The sequence below is a fragment of the Balearica regulorum genome, chromosome 9, assembly GCF_011004875.1.
Source record: "Balearica regulorum gibbericeps isolate bBalReg1 chromosome 9, bBalReg1.pri, whole genome shotgun sequence".
Classification (NCBI taxonomy): domain Eukaryota; kingdom Metazoa; phylum Chordata; class Aves; order Gruiformes; family Gruidae; genus Balearica; species Balearica regulorum.
Window position 1 is genome coordinate 17872208 of NC_046192.1, and position 22950 is coordinate 17895157.

Genomic DNA, 22950 nt, shown 5'->3' on the forward strand with positions numbered 1-22950 from the left:
GCCATCACATTCCTCTCCCCTAGTCCCTCCTCAAGCACTCTTAAGCATAGCACGCATACAGCATCAAGAGATGACGAAGGCTACAGCAGGACACTAACTGCTGCTGGTGACATTAATGACCCAACAGAGAGAAGAGAAGGCTCAAGGCACCATCTCTCACCACCCTGCTTCACTTAGCAGCACAGAAGTAACACGAACCAGTTTAGGTCCTTTAATCTGTCCAAGACAGGGTGCTGAAGCACAAATGATAAAACATTCTGCATTTTTACAGCAAAAATGCTACAGAAGTTTATAGGAAAAAAAAATTTTGTACATGGGTAAAACATTATAAATTCAAGACAACTCACAGACAAGGGGTAAATCCCACATCTATCGCTCATTTTTTAAAAAGTTCGTTTGAATAGGCAAGCAGTCAAAATGGCTTGCTCTCTCTTCCTTGAAATGAAAATTGTATCTTCCAAGTGGCTCACAGTGCTGCTTCGCATCTTGGAATGTCCTCCGAAGGCTCCGCCAAGATAAAAGGAGAATAAAAACCCCCGGAGTCCTTTCAGATAGTCTCAGAGAGCAGGAGAAGGGAAAGAAAAGGGGAAGTTTATTCAAACTTTATCTTCTTCCCTTGCGGCTTGTGATCTCCACCTCCTCCTCTGCCTCCTCGGAAGCCACCTCCTCTACCTAGAAAGAAAATCAGGTCAAAAAAGCAGCGTTACAGGTATCCCTGCACAGATACCGCTGCCCTTCCAAACCCATCCTGATTCACTCAGGCACTCTGTGGTAACACTACACCATAATCCCAAGAACGGCGTCAGGTTAATTTTTGAGCACCCTCCCTTAAAACAGGAGCATTTGCCTCCTCTTACCTCCAAATCCTCTGCCGCCACCGCCTCTGCCACCAAATCCACCTCTTCCTCCTCGGCCGCCGCCTCTGCCGCCACGACCACCAAATCCACCGCCACGTTGAAATTCACCCTTTGGCTTGGCAAAATCAAGGATCACTTTGTTTCCATCTATCTCTCCATCCTCCATGGCTTCTTTAGCTGCTTTGGCATCTTCTGGGGAGCTGAAGTCCACAAACCCAAACCTAAGCAGCAGGTCAAGAGAAAGACAGTCAAACTCAGCAAGCTGTAGCACCACCTACAGGTACTCGACAGCAATCCCTTCAGAAACACCACCTAAACTTGTGCAACCACGCAGGGACCAGGACCACATGACGTGTGGAACAGCAGTGGCTAATCACAACCGACAGAGCCCTGTTGTGAGTTTGCCAGCGCTGCACAGTTAATATTCTTCTCGTGCGAATCCATTGGCTGCCACAGATTTGCTGGCAGGAAGGAGCTCATTGAGAAGTGAGTACGCGCTGCCCTCTGCTAACAGACCTGAAGCTGTAAGCTTGTTCTCTGCTTCCATGCGATTTACTGGCTTCGAAGAATCACACACATGAGCCTGAGAAACACCCTGCACTGCATAAATCAGTTGGGAGTGAGGGTCTTTGTAGCAACTGAACTAATCCCAGGTGATGTTCACATACCCTTTAGATGATCCAGTGTCTCTGTCTGTGACTATTCTAGCGCTTACAGAGCCTTCAAATGATTCTCTTAGCGTCTCCTCTGTGGTGTCCTCAGAAAGGCCTCTGACAAACAATGTTTTGCTTTGTTCTATGGAAAGAGAACGCATTCACAGATCGTTATGTCTGAGCAACACAGCCATCTGTTCCTTAACATCACATCCAGCTTGTGTTACAGGCTCCTACAACAGCTCACAGGGCTGGAGGGTTTGTTTTAAAGTTACAGCTCCAGCACTTAAAGTCATCCTTGAAAACTTTTTCAGGACTGCAGTTAGAACCTGACATCAAAGTATCTCCAACAGCCGATCTGGTGCTGTCAAAATAATCCCCCCCCCCTTTTTTTTTTTAAATAGATGCTTGCATCTTATCAATAGGAATACTAACTGCTCAGTCACTGCTGGATCAGCACTTGACTATCTAGAGGACTTTGGCAATAGTTTCATCAGCATTTCAGATAATCAGTCATCATATCCAGCACACTCACTTACAATGCAAGTATTTCACTCCACAAGTACGTGGGTTTTTCCCCCAAAAGCAGCCCTATGCTTGCATGAATGGTACAATCCTGCCACAGCTGTTGAGATCAAATGATCAAACATGGGAACACTTACGATTAAATCCTCCTCTTGCATTCATGTTCCCTTTCTGCCATGCTGGTGAACTGAATTCCAGTCTGATTGCTCTGCCTTCAATCTCTGTGTTGTTACAGGAATTCAATGCCTCCTTGGCATCCTCAGCTGTGGGAAATTCTACAAACGCATACCTATTCAGAGAGGAAGATTTCAGTCAGCTCCACAGATCCCTTGTGCTCCCAGGCTAAGTCGTTCACAATCCAACTGGGGAGTCAGGAGAAAGGCACAACATACCCTTTAGGCCTGCCCTGGTTGGTCTGTGGCATCTTGATGGAAGAAGCTTTCTTGAACAGTTCTTGGAGAGTCTCTTCTGAAGCGGCGTATGAGAGGTTGTTGACTATTAGGGTCTTTGACTCCTTCTCTCCGCCTCCTATGGAGAAAACTCATTGCTGTAAGTCAAGTTTGGAGAAGAGCAGTGCTCTCTTCCCCTAGGCATAAAATCCTCTCTAGGGCAAGAGCAGCTGTTGCTCCTTCCTCATCTCAAGGTGAGGCACAAGGCTAAGTGCAACACCATTTTGGTCACCTAGACTAGCTCCCCTCCTTGTGCGTAACATGCAGTAGAGAGATGAAATACATAGGATGCAGAGCACAAGTTGAGCAACGGGTCCCCTCCTGATATCTAAACAGTTTTCCTGCAATGCTTCAAGTTACTCTATCTCTAGCTAACTTCTGAAACAAGTGGAATTAAATCCTAGATGTCATTTGCATGGACATTCTTGGTCTGGAAAAGTACCTTTCTGATGATCTTGATGGCTCTTCTCACCAGTGAAGTCAATGACCATGGCACGACCATCAATCTCCGTGCCCTGCTTCTCCTCCAGAGCTTTGTTTGCATCAGCTTCTGTTTTAAATTCAATATAGGCCATCCTACAGCACAGAAAAGAACATAAGCAAATGCCTCCCTCCAGGAACAACCAAGTTCATTGGGAGAGGGGGAAGATGAGGAAGGAAAATGCTTCAGAAATTAGCATTTTCAGTACACCTAATGCAGCAAGTCCCTTAAGGATACAAGCTTATCAAAATATGCCAAGAGTTCGAGGGACAGCAAACATCCAACAGTACTATCAGCTACATACCCTTTGCTGTTCCCCTCCTTGTTCATTACTATCCGGATTTCTAGTGCGTTTTCGAACACCTCTCTCATTTCTTCTTCAGTTAAGCGGTAGGGCAGATTCTTCACAAACAGTGTTCTAGCATCTCTCTCTGCAAAGAGAAAAGTTACTTGCACATTACCAGCTAAAAATCCCTTCTCCTCTACACTGCCAGTTCAGTGAGAACCAGTGTGAATTGATCCAGCAGAAAATAAACCACATTAAGCATTCACATTTTCAGAAGCTGAAAGAGCAACTATTATGACAGTTAATTAGGCTGCCATTGCGCTTCTCTTAAGGGCATCAAGTTCAGAAAACACGTCTTAAAGCCTCAGAAGGAGCCACATTTCCTGCTCAGATGCCCCAATATGCACTATTTCTTGGGAATCACATTTTCAGGTATGCAAGTCTGAACTTGCCTATCTATACATTAGCATTTGAAAAACTGTTTATGATATAGAGCCCAAACCAGAAAGATCTGCCTTATAAGAGCAGAATAGCGGCCATCAGTAATACTGCAAGCCTGCTCCAAGGCACGGTTATGACAACTCTTCTTTGATGCACACAGGTATTCAGAGCTATGGGCCATACCTTTCTTATTTTCTTTCATTGTTTCCTTGCTCTTTGCTTTTTCCAGTTTGATTTCCAAACCCATTAACTTCTTCCCATTCAGCTGGAGAGCTTTATCCAAATCTTCAGCAGATGAAAAGTCTACGTAGCCAAACCGCCTGAAAGAAGAGTAACCTTACTGTGTAAGCTGATCTATCTCCAGTAGCAGAGAACACAAACAGAATCAGAGAGGTCCCCAACTGGTCAAGTTAAGACTGTTAAATAAATGCTAACGGGCCCAGATAACCAAAAACCAGCAGAGAACAACAGCTCTGTACTGAGACAGCAGCTCTCCCTTTAGGGAGATGCTGTCTGAACAAGCTGTGAGCCAGGCAAGTATTATACCCGTATCAGTACTATGCCTCTTCCAGCTTCCATGCACTATCAAGCAACCATCCCAGCATCTTGAAGGCAACCAGCATCAGCACAGTTGTATCTCTCCAAACAAATTACTGACAATTAAAAGAAATAAGCAGCAAAATTCTACTTATGAACTCACTTGGAGGCACCGATTCTGACATCTAGTACTTCCATATTCTTCTTTCCAAAGAATTCTTTGATGCCAGTCTTCAGTTCTTCATACTCCTTGGTGGGCACCAGATTTCCCACGAAGAGGGAGAAAGCTGAAGTAGGCCCTTTAAATGAAAAGATAATCAAGTTGTTGGCTTTTTTTTTTTAAGGCAGTTGAAAAAAAAACAGAAGCCAGACTCCAGACAGCTTTAGCACATCAGTTTCTGCTTAAAAGTGACATCATACTTCAGTATTAAGTCCCTTACAATCATCATTTGTGCTGGAAAGACTCCCAGTTGGCATCCTGTCCCTTTGCGGTTCTCTGCCTCCCTCAACAACCCAGTAACAGCCCATCACACAAGCATCGTTTGATGACCCCACACCACCTACCGTCTGTTTTCTTTTTCTTGGCCTCTGGTGCACTTTTATTGGCCATTTCTTTCTTCCTCTTTCCAGGTGCTTCCTTGACAGGTTCTGTGACAGAGAACAAACAATAACACTGAAATAAAACTACAAAACAACTTTTCCTGTACAGGACCAATACGAGGAGCATTAATCCTTACACAAGTCATACACAAGATCTTATCTAGCCACTACAGCAAGAGTTCCTCAGCCCAAAAGACCACAACAGGACAAAAATTTTGCTAAGGCATCTTTCCTGTTAGAGAGTAATAGTCTCAAAAACATTTAAACTCACTTTCATCCTCACTTTCCTCCTCGGCATCCTCTTCATCCTCATCCTCCTCTTCATCCTCATCTTCATCATCCTCTTCATCTTCCTCATCTTCAGAGTCTGCCTTGGCTTTCACTGGTGCAGCCTTTGCAGGAGTAGGTTTCTTCACTTGAACAGGGGTTGTGTCCATGGCTTCATCTTCAGACTCTGAAGCAAGTTGAGCACAAGATTTCAGACATGTTCAAGACTAAAGCCCTTCTGAGACCAAGAAAATCTTGTGAGGTAAAATAGTGTTTTTCATGCCTCCTTAAGTTTGTACGTTCTCAGGAAAGATCTTTAATGTATTTATAGTGTTTATGAAAGCTGCCTCTCGCTTGAGTTTTACTGCATTAAAAAGCAATACCTGCTCCCCAAGAGTAAAAAGAAGTTTTACTAGCAACAGGGAAATTAACATCCACTCGGCCACATCCGATGGACACCAGCAGCCAGCTAAAATCAGCGGGGCACTAAATGGAGACACACACACACTCTGCATCAGTCCCATTAATCCACTGAGTTACTCCCCTCTAGCTCCCCTTTAAGTGTTCATTAGTTTTTTGGTTTTTTTTTTTTTTAAAGTCAGACAAAGTTTTCCTAAATCCCACATACCATCATCATCTTCCTCATCATCCTCCTCCTCCTCCTCCTCTTCAGATTCTTGCTTTGCTGGCACAACCACAGGCTTTTTGGCTGGTACTGCTGCAGGCTTTTTGGCTGCGGGCTTCACAGGCATTGCTGGTTCCTCTTCCTCATCTGCACCAACAGTACAGTAAGTGTTTTACCCATACCACTTCAGCCTTCAAACTTCACTAGCAAAGTACTTTGTTTCACAAGATTTTGGCAAAGTTCAGGAAAGTACAATCAGGAAACTAGAAGATGCTTTACATGCTGCATGTAATGCAGCTGCAGCCGAACTTTCTCCAAACTTCACTGATTCTCCCCCTTTCCTTCCTCACCACCTTTTAATCAATGAACTACCCTCTCGCAAGCATTAAATCATACCAAACTTTCAACTCCAAAGGTACTCAAACTCAGCAAATTGATTGGACCAGCTTTAGTCAACTTATACAAGGATGAACATGTATTTCAAAAGTAACTTACCAGAATCATCATCATCTTCCTCATCATCCTCCTCATCCTCCTCCTCCTCCTCATCATCTTCATCTTCCTCCTCGCTCTCTTCCTTCTTGGCATTCTTTCCATTTTTTGCTCCTTTGGTTAGGACAGCAGCCTTTTTAGGTGATGGAGCAACAGCCTTTTTAGCTGGAGTAGCCACAGCCTTCTTGGCAGGTGTAACTGCCTTTTTGGCAGGAGTAGCAGCCTTCTTTGCAGGGGTAGCGGCCTTCTTAGCTGGTGTAACTGCTGCTTTTTGTTGTTTCTTCTGAGGGACCATCTGAAATACACATTAGTGTAAGACTCTTCTGGTAGCCCTTTAAACTACTATTATTTCTATGTCAGACAAATATATAGCAACTGCAATCTAAAGCACATCCTTCTGACAGACTTAAGTTTCTGTGGAATCGCCTTAATTGCCTATTCTGTTGAATCAACAAAACTCAAAGCCAGCTTTTCCATGCTTTTAACAGACTACTTATGGAACATTAAAACATCTCCAAATTCCCTGGTCCTGAAGCAAGACCAGTGACCTCTCTAGTAGCTTGAAATTTTTAGTCTTACATATTATTTGTGTGTGATAAAATCACTTAATGCTGACAGTCTACTGGAGTAATTAATCATCCACTTGCTCATCAGTACTAGGAACAGCTTTAAGATCCCAGCAGTCCTTCCGAAGCCTGAAGTACCGACTGGCTGTTAGGCTAGTTTTCCTCACATTGCTTTCCTCTTATGAAATCCATTTTATTCTTTAGCCACAGTTAACTGACAGGCGCAAACTGTTTATTAATATTGATTTTCTATCACATACGATGTACCCCCCCGACCCTCATAACACTTTTATAACATGTGCATCCTTTTGACTTTATTTCTAGCTCGATCACCTCTTCTCCGCTGCTTTCCTCTAGCTCAGAGGACTCTTCTTTCTCGCTTTCCTCGACCTTTTTTGGGGGAGGAGCCATTTTTTTCTGTTTGATCTGATTCTTGGGAGTCTGAAACAGAGAGCGAACTGTTAGGCGGCGTTCATTTCCCTGCCCGGGAGCGAGCGGCACATTTACGCTCCGAAGCGCCCCGGCCACCTGCGAGCGCTCGCACCGCCGGACAATTGTCCCAACCACGTGGCCGGCCCGCCTGCCCCCCGCGGCGCCCCACGGGCCGGCGTAACCCCTGCCGCAGGCTGGGGGGAGGCGGGGGCGGGACGCGGACACCCGTGGGGGCTCGGCCTGGAGGGGGGCTCGGCCGCCCCCGCGTGCCGGCGGGGCACTCCCGGGGCGGGCGGGGGGGGCCCCGCGCTCCCACGTGCTCGCTCTCCTTGGCGCACCACGTGGCCGCGCGGCGGCGTAGCCCCGCCCCTCCCGGCTGCGCGCGCTCGCACGCGGCGCGTACCGTGGTGCCCCCCTCCCCCCCCCACACCGCGGCGCGCGGTCGCCCCGTCCCGTCCGTGTCCCCCCACCGGCTCCGCTCCCCGCCCCCCGCGGCCGGGCCCCCGTGCGCGACAACGAGGAGGAGAACGGGACGGGGGGAGGCTTGAAACCGCTCCCACCGATCGCGCGGCCCCTCCCCTCGCCGCCATCTTCACGGTGAGGGAGGCGAGGCCTGGAAACCGTCACGCGGCCTGAGGAGACGGCGGCGGGAAAGCAGCCCGGCATCCCCCTGCTCCCACCCATCGCCATCCGTTCGCCCCGTCACAGCGGCGGCCGCTCGCTTCGGGCCTGGCAGCTGAGCGCGGCCCCGCCCGGCGCCCTCACCTTGGCGATCTTCACCATGATGGCGGCGGTGCCTGGCGGCGCAGGGGCGGCGGCCGAACTGTTTCAGGAGAGGGGCGGGCACGTCCGGCGGGGCAGCGGCGAGGAATGGAGCGGGCCCCGGGCGGTCGGCGGGAGCGGCGGCGAGGCGCTGGCGACCCGGACCGGGGACTGAAACGAAAGAACGAGCGCAGGCCCCTTCCGCTCGCTTGCCTAACCCTCCGCCACGCCACGCCCACTCCGCCCCCGCCTCGGCCAATCGCCGCGCGCGCCGCGCAGCCCGGCCAATCGCCGTCCCCGCCCCTCGAGCCCCTCCGCCAATCTCCGGCGCTTTGCGATCAACCAACGGGAAAGCGCGTTACAGCCGCCGGCGAGAACGAGTCTGTGAGGTGGGGGGCGACAGCGGGGGGGATGCGCTGCCCGCCCGGGAGGAATCGGCGTTAGCCAATGAGAGGGCGGCAGCTCGGCGCCTGCGCCCTGATTGGGCGGTGGAGCTTAGCGGAGGGTGGGCGTGGTTGGGGCCGCGGGAGAGCACGTGGCGATCGGCGAGCCACGTGGTGGAGCCGGGCCGGGGGTCCCGGGGCGGGGAGCGGGGTCCGGGGGTCCCGGGGCCGGGCCGGCTGCTGTGCGCGGCCCCGGCTTTCCAGGCCGACCCTGCGGCAGCTCGGCTTCGGGGTGGAACTCAGCCTGAGCACGCTTTTGCCTTTTCCTTTAGTCCTGGTAAAGGGACGGGGCTGGGGCCACCCCAGCGCTGCCTCTGCCACCCACCTCCGCTCTCCCCGGCATCCCCTCCCCGGCCCTCGGGAGGCACCGAGCCCCCTTGGAGAGCCTGAAGCATCCCCAGGAGCTGGTCGGTGTGCAGCTGCTGGGGTTGCAGCTGGCACAGGAGCACCTTGCAGCTGCCGCCCTCCACTGGCTCTTGGCAGGGAAGAAAAGGCCGTGTGCTGGAGAACAAATAAAACTCCCCTTGCCTGATGAGTGCTTTTGAATCCATGCATTGAAAGAAGACACCAGCTTTTTCCCTGTGGAGTTTTACCCCGGTGGCTATGAAGTCAGGGTAGGAATGACCCCAGGGCAGCGTGCAGCACCCCGGTAACTCGCCAGCCTGCTGGCAGGGCTGAGTGCTGCCTTGCCCCCGCCTGACAGGCCTCTAGGGCTGGGGCTTCCCTGCTGCCTTACATCTCCTCCCACTTTAAACTGGGTGTCCAGCCAGCTCCTGGGGACTCCTGGCACACACATGTGACTATAGCAGTTTGCCCTTCCAAGGCCTGCTTCAAAGAAGCCCCTGACTTAGGGAACATAAGATCCTAGGGAGCCCTAAAGAAAAAAAAAAAAAAAAACCAAATACAGACTCTCGATGAATGCAGTCCTGCAGGGCCCTGATGGCCTTCAGGGAACACCCCTGGGTTGCTCAGTGCCACCTGAAGGCAAGGGGCACTCTGAGTGAGGCAATAAGCCCAGCTGTGAGGCTGTCCTAGTGCCTCTTCTTCCTCTGCTGGGGGAGGAGAGGCAGTTGCCAGGCAGGCAGAGCCATAGCAGAGGGCACTTGCTCACAGAGAGGTGATGGGATCAGTCAGCCTCTCCAGGAGTAAGCCAGCCTGCGGAGAGTTTGCCACCATCAGCCAGTACGGGGAGGGAGGGAGCTGGGACAGAGGGGGACACTGCCGACATCCCAGCCCTGGTCACATATGAAGGCAGATGGGAATCCCATCTGGGGAAACTCCTCGTATAGGGCAGCTGGACTCTGCATGTGAAACAGCAACATCTGGAGCCGTCCCCAAGCGTCCAGGGGAAGCAGCGACACAGGCCCAGGGTGGCCCATGGGGATGCAGGGTGATGGAGTTGGAGGAAGTAGAGGCCTGGCAGCAATTTTTAACTGTCTGAAGTAAGAGCTGATTGTACTTTCCTTACCGTGCCTGCACATGGTGCAACGAAATCCCATATTATGATTGTTTGTACAGCTCTGCTGCCAGTGCCAGGGCTGGCCTTGGTTCCTCTCCATACTGCAGGAGGACTGGTTTACCATGGGAAAGGGACAACAGTTGCTTCAGCCAGGGGCAGTTTTGGCAGCGGGGACACGGCGTGTGTCTTATAACAGAGTGCCAGAGGTGGGATCAGCAAAGGGTTGGGCTGGCAGCTGGCCAGTCTTGGTTCCCAGCCCTGGCAGGGGCTGTGTTGGTATGGCCTGTGCTCCATCTCTTCTCCCAGCAGCGTCCTTGGTGCTGGCACCTCTGAGGCTGCAACTGGATCCACGCGCGGAGGAGCAAGAACAGATGCTGCCCACGGCACTGCGTTAATCCATGCACCACGTTAACCCGTGCACGGTTGAGCTGGTCCTGATACGGCCCGACACTGCCAGCCACTGCTGTGGCCGTAAAGGGCCAGGGATGGAGAGGAAAGTAGCTGGGGTCTGCAGGCGCTGGCATTTATGCTGTGCTGTTCCCCATATCCCACCTGGGGTCAGAACCTCCAGGCAGCCGCAGCGCTGAGCAAGAGGATGCTGGAGCGGCAGCAAGGCCAGCCTTTTTCTGGGGATGCACCACGTTGCAAGGCTGTGCAGTGGCACGGCACAGCCCTGCTCCTCTGCAGGCACTGCCAGAAATTTCAGGGCCAAGGGAGGTCTGCAGAGCAGCATCAGTGAGGAGTAATTTGGCCAAAAGAGCAGGTTTAACAGCTCCATTTGTGGAGTAAATGTATTTTAGGTGCTTTTATGGCTGTCTCTTGTTGTAGCATGTCTGCAGCTTGGGAGCGTTGATCTAATTGCACAGTTAAAGGGAATTTAGGTGATTTAATGGAGACCCCAGAAGGGATTTTCCAAGGATTCACAGTTTCTGGCACAGCAGAGACTCGTCCCTTGTACTCTTGTCCCCAGCCTGGCAGCGTTGGGGACACTTTGCCCAGCTGCCGCTGCCCAGGGCTGGCAGGGAGCGGGTCTGGGAGGCAAATGCAGGTCCCCAAAGCCAGGCAAGATGGGTGACCAACCCGGGGAGGGGGACACCCCCATGGCGGTCTGTAGGTGAGAGGAATGAGTATCCCCAAACGTCCTGTTCAGCCTGTGCCTGGTCGCAGCTGCGTGTTTCCACTAGATGGTGACAAAAGGCTGCAACGCTTGTCCCGAGTGGGAGCCCGGGGGGTTCCTCTGGCTCCTTGAAACACGCCTCCGTGGGTGCAGCTGAGCAGGACATCCCGCCCTGCCTGCTGCATCGCTCCCAGGAGATCTCGGGACACGGAGGAGGGTCTCAGACGAGCCCTACGTTTGGTACCCACCAGATATAAGCAGCAGCCAAGCACAGTCAGGAAAAGTTTGTTCCTGTGGCGTGTGCTGCCAGACGACCGTCAGGGACCTCCAACCAGACACTCCGTGGGTGCTCAGAGAGGGGGGAAACAAGCTAGAAAAGAGTCAAATGTGGCCCCAAGTTCCCCAGCCCCAGCCTTGCTTCCCCGGCATCATGGCTCAGCTGCTACATAGTCTGAGGAGTGGCCTGGTGTGAGCATGGCACAGCAAAGGTTACAGCAAAAGAAAAAAAAAAAAAGTAAATTTACCCACCCCAGGTCTAGGTGCTGCTTAAAACTTCTTGAGCATCGCCATGTCCCACCAGCAAAGCCCCTTCTCCCTGCCACCAGTGCCCACCTCACCCCATCACGCTGCTCCCCTGCCATTCACCTGCTGCCAGCCAGAGCCACCCCAGCGGGTACCACAGAGCAGCTGATGGAGGGTAACCCAGGAGGACACAGGACTTGTCCCCTCTCTACCCAACCGCACAGCTCACTTCAAATACCCATCAGGTGGGAAAAAACTCTCCCCAGACCCTGATAAATGCAGAGCATCAAATGAGACCAGTCTGTGTGGTAGCCTAATTAAATCTTTTCTTCATTACCCACCTGGCTGCAATGAGAGGAGAGGCATCAAGGATGATGAGCATGAAGTGGGTGCAGGGCTTGCTGTGACAAATGGCATTTAATTCAAGTGGCTGCACAGCAGCCCTTGTCCTGTGCCTTGAAATGGGCAGCTTGGGACACAGTGGGCTGCAGGGATGAAAGTCAATGGTACCTGACAGAGTATGGGATTTCTTCTCTGAGGAGCATCCTTTCTTGAGGTGGGATGCTGCATGGATTAGCATGGACCCCTGGAGCCAGACACACCCTTTGCCGCTCTGGCTGATGGTGGGTGATAACCCAGCACATCCCTCCTGGATGAAGCTGTGCCATTTCCTGGGTTTGTGACAAGGAAGAGTCTTGGTGACTCACATGAGGAGTTTTGTACATGCAGCATTTAGTCTCTCCACAACTTCTGAGTATTCCTCAAAGCAATCATTCCTGGTACCCTGCGGAGAAAAAGGACTTTTCTATTTCCGGAAGACGATGATTCCCCTGAGCTGTCCCTTCTGGCAGCCCGGTTCCTCTCCCTAACATGCCTTGCCTGGAGCTGGCAGCAGGACCTTGCCACCTGCCTGTGAGCCCCCAGCAAGCCCACGCAGCCACCCAGAGCGTCCGGGCCAGGCAGGACTCCCCTCCAGCTCTGCTCAGCAGGAGGAACAACTGCAGCCCTGGAAAAAACAGTGCGAGGGAGAGAAATGGGACTGAAAGAAAGAGGACTTGCATTACGTGTGAGATAAAGAAGAGAAACCAGGCTAGGGAGATGTGGAGCAGTTCAGGTGGCAAGAGGGGAGCTTGGCAGCCCCCTCCTCTCTCCATCAGGACAAAGTTGTGAGATGGGAACAGGGAGGCATGTCAAAGCAATACATGCAAACGCCTTTATAACCCACAGGGAAGTCAACCTGGGGAGAAGTTACAGGTGATGCCAGTTCAGCGATCCCAGGCCAGCAGCCAGCGCACGTCACGACCCCACGCAATTGCACAGTGCTTGGGAAGGCTTTGCAGGACTTTTGTGGAGACGGCCCAGAGGAGGAAGCTTCTTGTCGTGGTTTAACCCGGCCGGCAGCTATAACAACCACACAGCTGTTCGCTCATCCCACATACGCACAGTGGGACAGGGGAGAGAATAGAAAAGAAAAAGGTAAAATTCATGGGTTGAGATAAAGACAATTTAAAAGGACAGAAAAGGAAGAGGATAATAATAATAATAGGAATAAGAATATGCAAAACAAGTGATGCACAGCACAATTTCTCACCACCCGGAACTGATGCTCAGCTAGTTCCTGAGCTGTGCCTCCTCGTGGCCAGCTCCCCCCAGTTGTATACTGAGCACGATGTCATATGGTATGGAATATCCCTGTGGCCAGTCTGGGTCAGCTGTCCTGGCTGTGTCCCCTCCCAGCTTCTTGGCACCTTCTCCCACCTTCTCGTTGGCAGGGCAGCAGGAGAAACTGAAAGGTCCTTGGCTGCTTGGCAACAACTAGAATATCAGTGTGTTATCAACACTATTCTCATCCTCAATCCAAAGCACAGCACTATACCAGCTGCTAGTAAGAAAATTAACTCTATCCCAGCCAAAACCAGGGCACTCATCTTTGCACAAGGCATTTCTGTGCATCCCATTCATCTCCCAGAGCCAGGGCAACAGGGAACGGGATCCAGACAAGTGCCAGGTCCCCGGGGGTGACTGTGTCGAGAGATTCAAGTAAAACATCTGAAGATTGCTCATGGCTCAGCACATTTGCCACGTGGCACAGGCCCATGGTACGTGACCCCGGGGTTTTGCCTTGGCTCACTCACATTTTACCTGCTGGAAGCTCCCTCTGCTCACGGGCTGGTGTTGGGCTATTTCCATTTCATGGCAGCTCCTGGGCGCGGGGCCAGCAGAAGGCAGACGCTCTGCCTGGAACAAACCCAAACCAGGGGATTTTTTTTTTTTTTTTCCCCTCCTCAAACAAAAAACTGAATCTTTGTTGAATCCAGACTGGAAAAGCAGGATTCTCCCTCCGCTCCTTCTATTTTTGTGTTTGTATCCGAGCGAGGGGGTGAGCTCAGCTTTGCCTTGGGGAGCCACATGCGCCCGCTGCTCCGAGAAGGCAGTGAACAGAGTGGCACGATGAACCTGGGGCTTCCCCACGTCCTTACCTCTAAAACCAGGGCAGAGCTAAACGCAACTGGGGAGAGCAGACCCACAGTGCGCGGCTGCTCTCGGGGGGCCCCTTGCATCCTTCAGGCACGTGCACGTGTCCCCAATATAACGTGTCCCAGCTTCTGCCACGGGAGCCGGCAGGTCTCCCCCCAACAGAGCCACGTCAAAACTGCCCTTGGAAAGAGGAATTGGTTCCAGTGGAAAGTGTGCTGGGTGGCTCCTTTATCCTAGTGGGAAATGGTCTGATGTTTCCCCTGGGAGCTGCCATGCTCTGTTGTCCCAGCAAAATTTGCCCAGTGAGCCCCATCCATGAGGTTTGCAAAGCTGCTGCCCCAACCTGCCAGCACGAGGGACCAGCCACCCCAAGGGCTTTTGTGGTTTCATCAGGAGGTACAGCCACAAGCTGAGCTTTTTGGGAAGCGTCACTTTGCACTTGACTGGACCTGCAGAGCTCAAGCGACCCGGGCTGGCGTTGGGCTGTGCAGACCACCCCAGAACCCGGAGAAGGTCAGAGCTTGGGAGTCACCAGCACAGTCCCAGGGCTGAGCCCACCCAGCTTTCACCCTCCATCTGCCCCAGCCTCCCCAGTGCAGCAATCTCCATCAAAAGCAGGTTAAAAATATGGGCTGAAAGTACTTCCCCAGCCCAGATCGCTCTCAGGCTGTTTGTGCCTCATCCCGGCAGCACATTGGGCTGTTGCACTTACCAGCTCTCACTGCAGAAATTCCCACTGGCAAGGTGTGAGTTAAAACCACTGCTTTCAAACTTCCTGTGACTGTAGTTAAAAATACGACTCGGAGCAATAGTTTTCCCACTGTCAGTGTTGTCAGACCGGAAACCTGTTCCCGAACAACCCAGTGGTGTCTCGTTAAGCCGCGCAAGTGTGTGATCATGACGTCTGCATCCTGGGAGGGAGGTGAGAACACGGTTTCTTGGGGAGAAGTCCTCTCCTTCCCGTCCCTTACAAGCCATCAGCTCATCTCCCCGTGCATGAAGCGGCAGAGGAAGCTTCAAGCAGACTGAAAATTACACTGCATCTCTCCTGCTCAGTTTTAATTGTAGAGCAAAGAAAGAAACCCATCGATTCATCCCGCTGGGTAATTAAATGCTTAATGCTATTGACTATAAAGACATTATGGTTCAGCAGCCCAACACTAATGCATTAATAATCACTTGTATCATGGTGAGGAAGGGGCACGAGCTGCACCTGAGGCACATGATAGTTACGTGGGATGGGAGCTCGCAGTGAAAAACCTTAGGACCTGAATTAGTGCCGTGACAACCTGCAGAAGCAAGAGCTTCTCCCAGGGAGCTTGGCGCCAGGGAAGGGCTAGAAAAAACATGGGCAGGCAGCCCCCACCCCAGGGAAGACCCCCTGGCCAGGCGGATGGGTGGTGGGGATTGGGGTCTGGGCTCCGAGCACCAGCGCTGGCCCCGGCATAGCTCTGGGATGTTGTCAGCCATGGGATCAGAAAGATAAATCTGAGCAGAGCAACCCTTTTATAACAAGCCATGGCACAAGCGTGAGCAGGGTCTGCCCACCTCCTGCCAGGCTCTGTATTGCCAATAATTAGCTGGCTGCTTTAGCATATTTATTATGCAGATGGTGTGAAGCACAGGGCAGAGCCTGCACACTGCCTGGGATAAAACACATCAAAACATGGCCGAGCAGGCGCTGCTCCAAGCTGGAGAGGGCGATTTCCTCGTTGGGAAAGGCGATGTCAACCCTCGGAGCATGGCGTGCTGGCGGGTACTGTGCACTCCCCGAGGGGTCTCACCCGGCGAAGGCTGGAGTTCGCTATGGTGGCTGCATGGCATCCCACCCGCAGGGACTTTCAGAGCCCAGCACGTGGCAGGAGTCTCGTGTCCCATGCCCAGGCAGGCTGGATAAGGCCCATTTATAGAAGGTGGAGGAAGAAAGGACCCACAGCAGCATAAGGAGAAGGGACCCTTCTCAAGACCATCCTCTGCTGAGTTTTTTCCCACCTGCCCATAAGCGAGGCGTCGCGCCTCCAGCCGTGGCACGCTGGGTTAACCCAGCGGCTCACCTGCAGCCACTTTGACGGACAGAGCAGACATGGCCCAAAAAGCCACCGGAGGCACAATTTCCATCCGAGCTCTCAAATCCATGTCAGCAACCCCCTGCCTAAGGATAAGGGGAGACAGCGGAGCTCTTCCTGGCCTCCAGCACAAAGACCAAAAGCACTTGCAATTTTCTCTGAGCAAATAAAAGCGCAGATCATGCTGTCAAAGCCTTATTTGATTTGTTTCTCTGGTGGCTCTGCACCATTTGCCTTCATTACTTTTTCTGCCCCATGCCATAGTCCAATAATGTAGCGCCTGTCCAATAAAAGGTCCATTAATATAATTTACAAGTAGTTGGCACTTTCTGCCTTGCCTGGCAGAACGGGCTCGCTGGGTACCCTGTTGCTTGGAAAAAGAGGGCTTTTTTTACAGTTTTTCTGAGTGGGATAAGTAACCTCCGAGCACTGTTTATTGCCTGATTTAACTTTGTGAAGTTACATTTCCCCCAAAGATTTGATTCACGGCTTGAAATCCAGCCTCTTTAAGCGTGTTTCTGTAAAGAATCTTGGGGGGGGGGGGGGGGAAGGCTGGAAAGAAAGAGATGGGAAGATGCTTTCCTACAGCCCCCGAAGATGAAGAAGGTGCCTCCAGCTCTTTGGGAACGACCAAAGAGGGACACTGAGTCGGGTAGGAGTGTCTGTTGCTCCCCGGTCTCCTATCTCACCAGGTAAGGCATCCCTGACTCGGTGAGCTGCCGCATTTCCTCTGGAAAAGCCTTTCTGAGACTGAGGTTAACCTAAATACATACCTATGTTGGTACGTATGCACGTATAAAAGCCCTGCTAAGGGTTTGTTAAGGGAGCAAAACGTGTTTTCTGAGGATGCTGTGAGGGTAAGGGAAGCGCGTTGCTGTTGCTGGGTCTCCGCACCCCCTTGCTCTGGGGCTTTGGGACGTGTCTGTGCGGCGATGGGCAGAGGCTGGGGGCTGTGCCATGGAGCAGGGCTCTCTCTGCACCCTTTTTTGGGAGCAGAATGAATCATCACTGCTAAGGGCACCAACCCAGCACCCTCCCGGCCGTGAGCCTTTGAGCTTCATGCCTAAACTTGCTGAAATCAGTTGAGGCTCCTGCAAGGCGGGTGGCATCGCCCTGCACCTTTCCGCTGAGGAGCACCCGAACCGGTCCTGCTGCCTCTCTGGGGCTTGTCCCGCACCATCACCCTCACCCTGGCTCAGGGCATCGCTCCCGGGGAAACTGAGCTCCTCCGCACAAGGCGCTTCCCACCACAGAGCCAGCATCGCCCAGACCCTGACGGCAATAAAACACCCCCGTCTGATGAGCCACAGCCTGGGAGGGGGCAAACCCACCTGCGAAAGGAGATCATCCAGAAGGGAAAGGGGAAAACTCAGGGAAACCCCAAATGTCTGCAGCCGCAGCAGTGCCCAGTTTCTTTATTTAAATGGGTTTTCCTTGGCCTTTGGTTTTCAAGCAGCCTCATCGTATGGTGGGTGAAGGCAGAGGAGACAGGCGGTTTCTGCATGGGGCTGGTCCGAGCCCTCCTGCACACCGGGACAGCAGCAGCACAGGCATTAACGCGGAGCCTGGTCTCACCATCCACCTTCTGCCAAAGCCTTTGCCAAAACCCACATCAGGGCTAACGAACTGATCCTGCAGATTGGCCGAGCATGGGGAGCTGAGAGCTGCTCCCACCCCCTGCCAGAGGCAGGGGAGACAAAAGCATCCCAGGTCCCTGCCCCTGGAAAACTAGCAAAAGGCAAAACTCGATGGGTCTGAAAGAGCACGGAGCTGTACTTGCACTGTCATTAGTGCAGGATTTGTGCCATGCTGCATAGCCTAAACCTTCACCCTCTAGGTATCAAAAGGTGCATTTAGCACTGAAAGGACTGGAAGGTGCAAAAATGTACCAAGCAGGGAGACTCCCACTTTGCTCAGTCATATTCAGTCCTCTATTGCCCTGGTGCCTCATATTTACATGAAATCAGGATCTATTTTTCTGTCCCTGCTTCTGCCCTGGCTCTCACCTGTGGAAAGGAGATCCTCCGCCTGAGGCTGGAGTGAAGGCAGCAAACCGAGGGGGTTTGGAGGGGACAGCAGTGATGCAGTGGCTTGTGGCAAAGTGTCCGGCTGTTTTCTGAAAAAAAATCCTAAATTCTTCTTGTGGTGGATGAGACTTTCTGCGGGGTTGGCACCAGGCACAGAGCAGTCTCTCAGATAAGGGAAGATTAGACCAGCAGGTCCTGAAGATGCCGGCAAGTGCCTGTTGGCCACATCACACCCAAAAACACTGCCAAAACCAGCTTTCCTGGTGCGACTATGAATTTGTACCCACTGATACTGTGGCACGGGAGAGGACCTGTCCTCACCAGCAAGGAGGGGACACAGCTGACACAAGCCTCTTGGCAGAGCAGGGCTGCGGTGGGACCACATTTCCCTGCAGCTTACACTTGGAGATGCTCCGGCTCCCTCCAGGTTCTATGTTCAGAGGATCCCAGGTTGCTTGACTTGGTCTTTCCTATTGTTTTAAATTATTCTCTCAATTCACGGCTCAAGCACAGTCAGGCTTTGTGAACAAAATTATCACTGGCACAAACCCACCACCCCCACCCCTAAAATGGGTGTTGGGACTCCCTGAACGGGGCTGGAGATCCCCAAACCTGTTTCTAGAAGGTTTTTGGGGAAAACCCTTGAGCCATGCACAGGGTGTCTCACCCTGACCCCAGCCTCTCCCAACCCACGCGTGGAGAATGAAGTTGCACAAGGGTTGGCCAAAGGCCCTGTTCAGCTCTGGAGCTGTTACACGGGGGGGATGTTAAACTTTGGGGGCAGGGAAGCAGGCCAGGAGCTGGGAGGAACAGCAAGCAGATGCAGAGACCTCTGAAAGGCTGGTGCCCCCAGCGAGGGAAGAGAGGCTTGCAGATACAACCCATCAGACCAACCTCAGCTCCAAGGATGGGTGGTTTCCTACTGCAACCCACAGCTTCTGGAATAGAATAGTGTTAAACTCCATTATGTCTCCCAGTTATATCTGCACAGTCATAATCAGCAGAGACACAAATCCTCTTTCCAGGAGAAAAAAAACAACCTTTAAACACTTCAATTGCCACACTCACCCACACTGACTGGGTACAAACAGTTGCTTTCCAGTCCCATTATCACCATTTACTGTGTTTTCTTTCTTTCAGCTTTTTGCTGCTGTATATTTAATTCAGCCATGCACCCAGTCAGTAGAAATCACTCTCATCTATCTTCCTTCTTCCATGGCAGGGCAAGGGTGAAGAAGTTCTCACCCAGCCCTCATCTTGTGGGGCTCCTGGCTCATGCAGATGATGCTTTTGCAGGGCACTTGCTGCTGTTTTGTTTTGGGCTCCTGCCAGACGGACTCACCACCTGCGAGCTGGGATTGCTGCAGAAAAATAGAAAAGAAACCCAGCTCAAACCATTTGCTTTTCCATCTGTGCGAGGAAGTTGTTTAAATCAGCCCCAGCAGAGAGGTTTGAAGCTGAGGCCAGGATGAGTTTAGACAACTGAAGAGCTGGAGAGAGATATGGCTCTTCCTTCAACCAGACCAGAAATCACTTGAAAACACCAAAAGGAGCAAAAAGCTTTGAAACAGAGGGGCCCAGACCATGGTGTGAATACAAGGCAGTACCTGGGAAAAGGCAGCTTGAGCTGGGGATTGCTAACAGGCTCCCAGGATGGCCAGGAGCTGCAGGTGAGGGAGAGAAGAGTGGGGCAGGCAAGCAAGCAGCAATGTCCTCCCCTGTTCCTCATTAATACAGCAGTGAAACTTGATGGGTCTCCTAAATTATAATGACTTTCTTGTCATTAACTTGATTTCTTTCTGGTGACAGCAGCAGTGAATTGGTCCCAGCTGTTCTGAGCATGGGATGAGAAATTAAAAAGAATTAAACCAAGCCAAGTGCTGGAGGGGGGTTGGTGTGCAGGGGAGGGGGTGCTTTGGGTTGGGGATAACCCAAGGGCTGCTGTAATGGGGGCAGCGGGAGATGCCAGGAAGGAAGAAGTGGGGTCAGGGCTTATGTTTCTCTCTGCAAGCAGGACACTGAAAAGCAGGTGCCTGCCACTGTGGGGTCTGGCTGGGGATGGGACACCCATGAGGGTGCGGAGGCCACTGCCATGGGAGAGGACACATGGAGACTGATGGGTTGTGGGGGCTGGCCTGGCCAAGAGAGACAGCCAATCTGGGGGGATGCTTTTTGGGGTGAAGGTTGCCTGAAAGCAATTTGGACCACCAAGCCAAAAGCCTGCCTTGAGGAAAGCAAGACCTTGTCCACCACTTGCCATAAACCTGCAGCCCCCTGAGGATTTCCCCCTCCCGGGAGCATCCCCTGGCTGGGGGATGAAGGAGGGCAGCGCTGCTGAGCTTTCTGAGCCTGCACAGGCAAGTGTCAGGCAGCAAAGGGGCTTTTATCAGCCATTCCTGTGGAGGTCAGGCACGGGAGCTGAGGAAAACCAGATTTATTTCTCTGTCTTTATTTTCTGCTGCCTACTGGCAGCTCCTGCAGGCACCTGCCTGCCAGGGCATGGAGAGGGGCTTGCTTGGGGAAGCCACTCTGTCCCATCTCTGACAAATACCTGCTGGGGACCTGTGTCCTCCCCTCCTGGCAGCCCTAGGCTGATTCCTGTGTGAAATACAGCTTTTGGCCTGGCTTTTAGCCCCAGAGCCAGCTGGGACCACCCTACGTATGATGCACGCTCTGGGGGCGGGAGCGTATGTCTCACACTTGGGCTCAGCATCATTAATGTGAGGTGGTTGTTAATGCAAGACAGTCATTCTACCTGCCCAGGAAAGATGACAAGAAAGATGTGTTTGGCCAGCAGATGCCTCTCAGACAGCGTTCTCCAATATCCCACATTAAATAGACCCAAAATGAGAAGACAAACTTGCCCCGGCTGCTGTGATAAGCACAAAGAGTGATAAAACCCTGTAATTAAAGTCTGCCACTGTAATAACATTGCAGCAGAGACAGCTGGGATCTAGCCCTGAGCGCAGGTCCATGTCTTGAGTTTTTACTTGTTTTCATTGCAAACTCATTTTGGAGGGGGTGAGCCCAGGTACTGCTGGGTGCTTTGGGTTCCAGGAGTGAGGGGAAGATGCCATCTGGGCACAGTGGGCTGGAGGAGCAAGGGCTGTCATTCCCTTCCTGACTGTAATGCAGACCGGGTCCTTAGCAGAAGCTCAAAACCACCCTTGGGAACTTGTGCTCAACTTTCGCTGGTCCTAAATATATAGAAAACCAGATAAAAGTTAGCTTTTTCCAGTCTGGGCATCCCGGCCTTCATCTTCATGCTGGAATTTGTTCCACCCCAATGAAGACCGGAGAGCTGGTGCCCCCTCATCCACCACATCCCACACAGGGGACCATGGCAGACCCCTGGCACATGTATGCTGGGGGGATGCTAAGCATGCCATTTGTGGGCTGTGGGGAAGCCCTTTGCAGACTGTTGTCCTGCAGGTCAGTCTCAGGGTCCTCCACTTGTGCTCCCCAAGTCCTGGGGACCTGCTCAGGGGCCATGTGGGGGCCTTGGGCTGAGCCTGATTTCCCCCCCCAGCCCCACTGGCAATCGCAGCCAGTGGTTAGCAGTCCCCACTTCCCTGGAGCTCTGCCATCCAGCCAGCTTTAATCCACTTACTGCCATGCTAATTATGCATCACTTTCATTTCTTAAACGAAGTGTCCCCATGAACCAAATTAAGCATCACGCAGGCTCCTCTGACATCAATTCTGTCATCTTTAGCAACAACACGTCGTGATGGGAGAAGGCGTGGGCTAACCAGACAGTCTGTCTCTTGTAACCCATTGTGGTGGGGTTTTAGCCCTGCCCCAGGCAATGCCTGTGAAGGTGCCCGGTGGCTTTCATGGGCCACTTTGCCCCCGAAGTTGCCCCTGGACGTTGCTGCTAGGCTGTGGGTAAGGGCATGGTGCATTGTACCTCTGTCCTTCCCGTCACCCTGCCATGAGGACGGTGGGATTTCAGGCAGGGACGTCCTTAAATAACACACAGACCTTCACTTCTTGGACATGCCCTTTGCCTATCTAGCCCCAGTGTGTCCCCTCCCTGCATGCCCTAATGCAGGGAGAGGTGGGGTACGGGGAGCTCATCCCTTCCCTCCATGTGGCTCCAGGGCTGTTAGGTTTGCTGTGACGTGGAGAAGACCGTCCCCAGCGCAGGTGACAGTCACATCGTACCATGGCACGGAGAGCCGCGGCTGAGCTCCTCCACCCAGGCCCTTGGGGTGGGCTGTGCTCCTCACGCCGCCTCTTCCCAGCCTCCCCCTCACCTCCCCGCAGCGCCTGGCTGCCTGGAAAGCTGCTTCCTACGTGAGTCCTGGCTCTTTGGGAAGCCACCGAGGAGCTGGGCGGGAAGATGGGCTGCCTTCGGTGTGCGGCTAAAAACCGATCCCACGGGTGTCCCCGAAGAGCAGAATCAAACCCTACATATATTTCTCTCGCTGTCCGTTTGTCCTCCTGCCTACCTCTATGCTACCCTTCACCAGTCTGCAGGCACTAGGTGTTAGCTTTTCACCACCGCCACTGTCCTGGAGTACGAGGAGTAATTGAAATGTGGTTCAAAAAGCACCCTAAATCAGCGCTGAGCTCAAACCCGGCACCTCCCTGCAGTTTCCCGACATTTCCATTTCCCTGCTCCCCTCACAAAGGCTGCCATCTCAGCAGGAAAGGCTGCTGTGCCGCATCCACGGCCACGCAGCCCGAATCAGCCCCACCGCCCGGCCCCAGCCAGGGACCGCTTGCTCCCAGGCATGCAAAGGCTTTGCCAAATTTACGCTGTATGAGTTTTCCCTGTACCATGGCTGTCCAAAGGAAGCAAAAAACAACCCTTCCCTTGGCTTATTGAAGAGGGGCTGCAAAAAAATCTGCTGACACTCT

General features: G+C 52.5%; 1 protein-coding gene, 1 long non-coding RNA gene and 2 other non-coding genes across 4 annotated transcripts; all 4 read right to left on the reverse strand.

Annotated features, from left to right (window-relative positions):
* Nucleotides 1-197: 197 nt before the first annotated feature.
* Nucleotides 198-8229, reverse strand: NCL (nucleolin). The gene is made up of 15 exons (XM_075761357.1): nucleotides 7977-8229; nucleotides 7113-7220; nucleotides 6217-6508; nucleotides 5725-5868; nucleotides 5101-5283; nucleotides 4794-4877; nucleotides 4393-4528; nucleotides 3876-4012; nucleotides 3270-3396; nucleotides 2927-3060; nucleotides 2428-2563; nucleotides 2173-2324; nucleotides 1526-1652; nucleotides 858-1078; nucleotides 198-672 (listed from the first exon to the last, which is right to left on the reverse strand). The coding sequence occupies exons 1-15, from the start codon at nucleotides 7992-7994 to the stop codon at nucleotides 593-595; spliced, it is 2079 nt and encodes a 692-aa protein (XP_075617472.1). The 5' UTR covers nucleotides 7995-8229; the 3' UTR covers nucleotides 198-592.
* LOC142603067 (small nucleolar RNA SNORD20) lies at nucleotides 1959-2035 on the reverse strand. The gene has a single exon (XR_012836941.1). It is a non-coding gene; the product is annotated as a small nucleolar RNA SNORD20 (small nucleolar RNA).
* On the reverse strand, nucleotides 4616-4685 carry LOC142603065 (small nucleolar RNA SNORD82). Its single transcript, XR_012836939.1, has one exon. It is a non-coding gene; the product is annotated as a small nucleolar RNA SNORD82 (small nucleolar RNA).
* Nucleotides 8230-11966: 3737 nt separating the features above from the next.
* LOC142602867 (uncharacterized) lies at nucleotides 11967-14787 on the reverse strand. The gene is made up of 3 exons (XR_012836684.1): nucleotides 14705-14787; nucleotides 13650-13752; nucleotides 11967-12298 (listed from the first exon to the last, which is right to left on the reverse strand). It is a non-coding gene; the product is annotated as an uncharacterized LOC142602867 (long non-coding RNA).
* Between the last annotated feature and the right edge of the window lie 8163 nt (nucleotides 14788-22950).

What these genes read in the sequence shown, in the direction of transcription:
- NCL (XM_075761357.1), bottom strand. An exon ending in AGGAAAGCAGCGGAGAAGAG is followed by an intron (nt 6,509 to 7,112) that starts GTGATCGAGCTA and finishes TGTGTATTTCAG; the next exon opens with ATGGTCCCTCAGAAGAAACA. An exon ending in CAAGAAAAAGAAAACAGACG is followed by an intron (nt 4,529 to 4,793) that starts GTAGGTGGTGTG and finishes TTTCATTTAAAG; the next exon opens with GGCCTACTTCAGCTTTCTCC.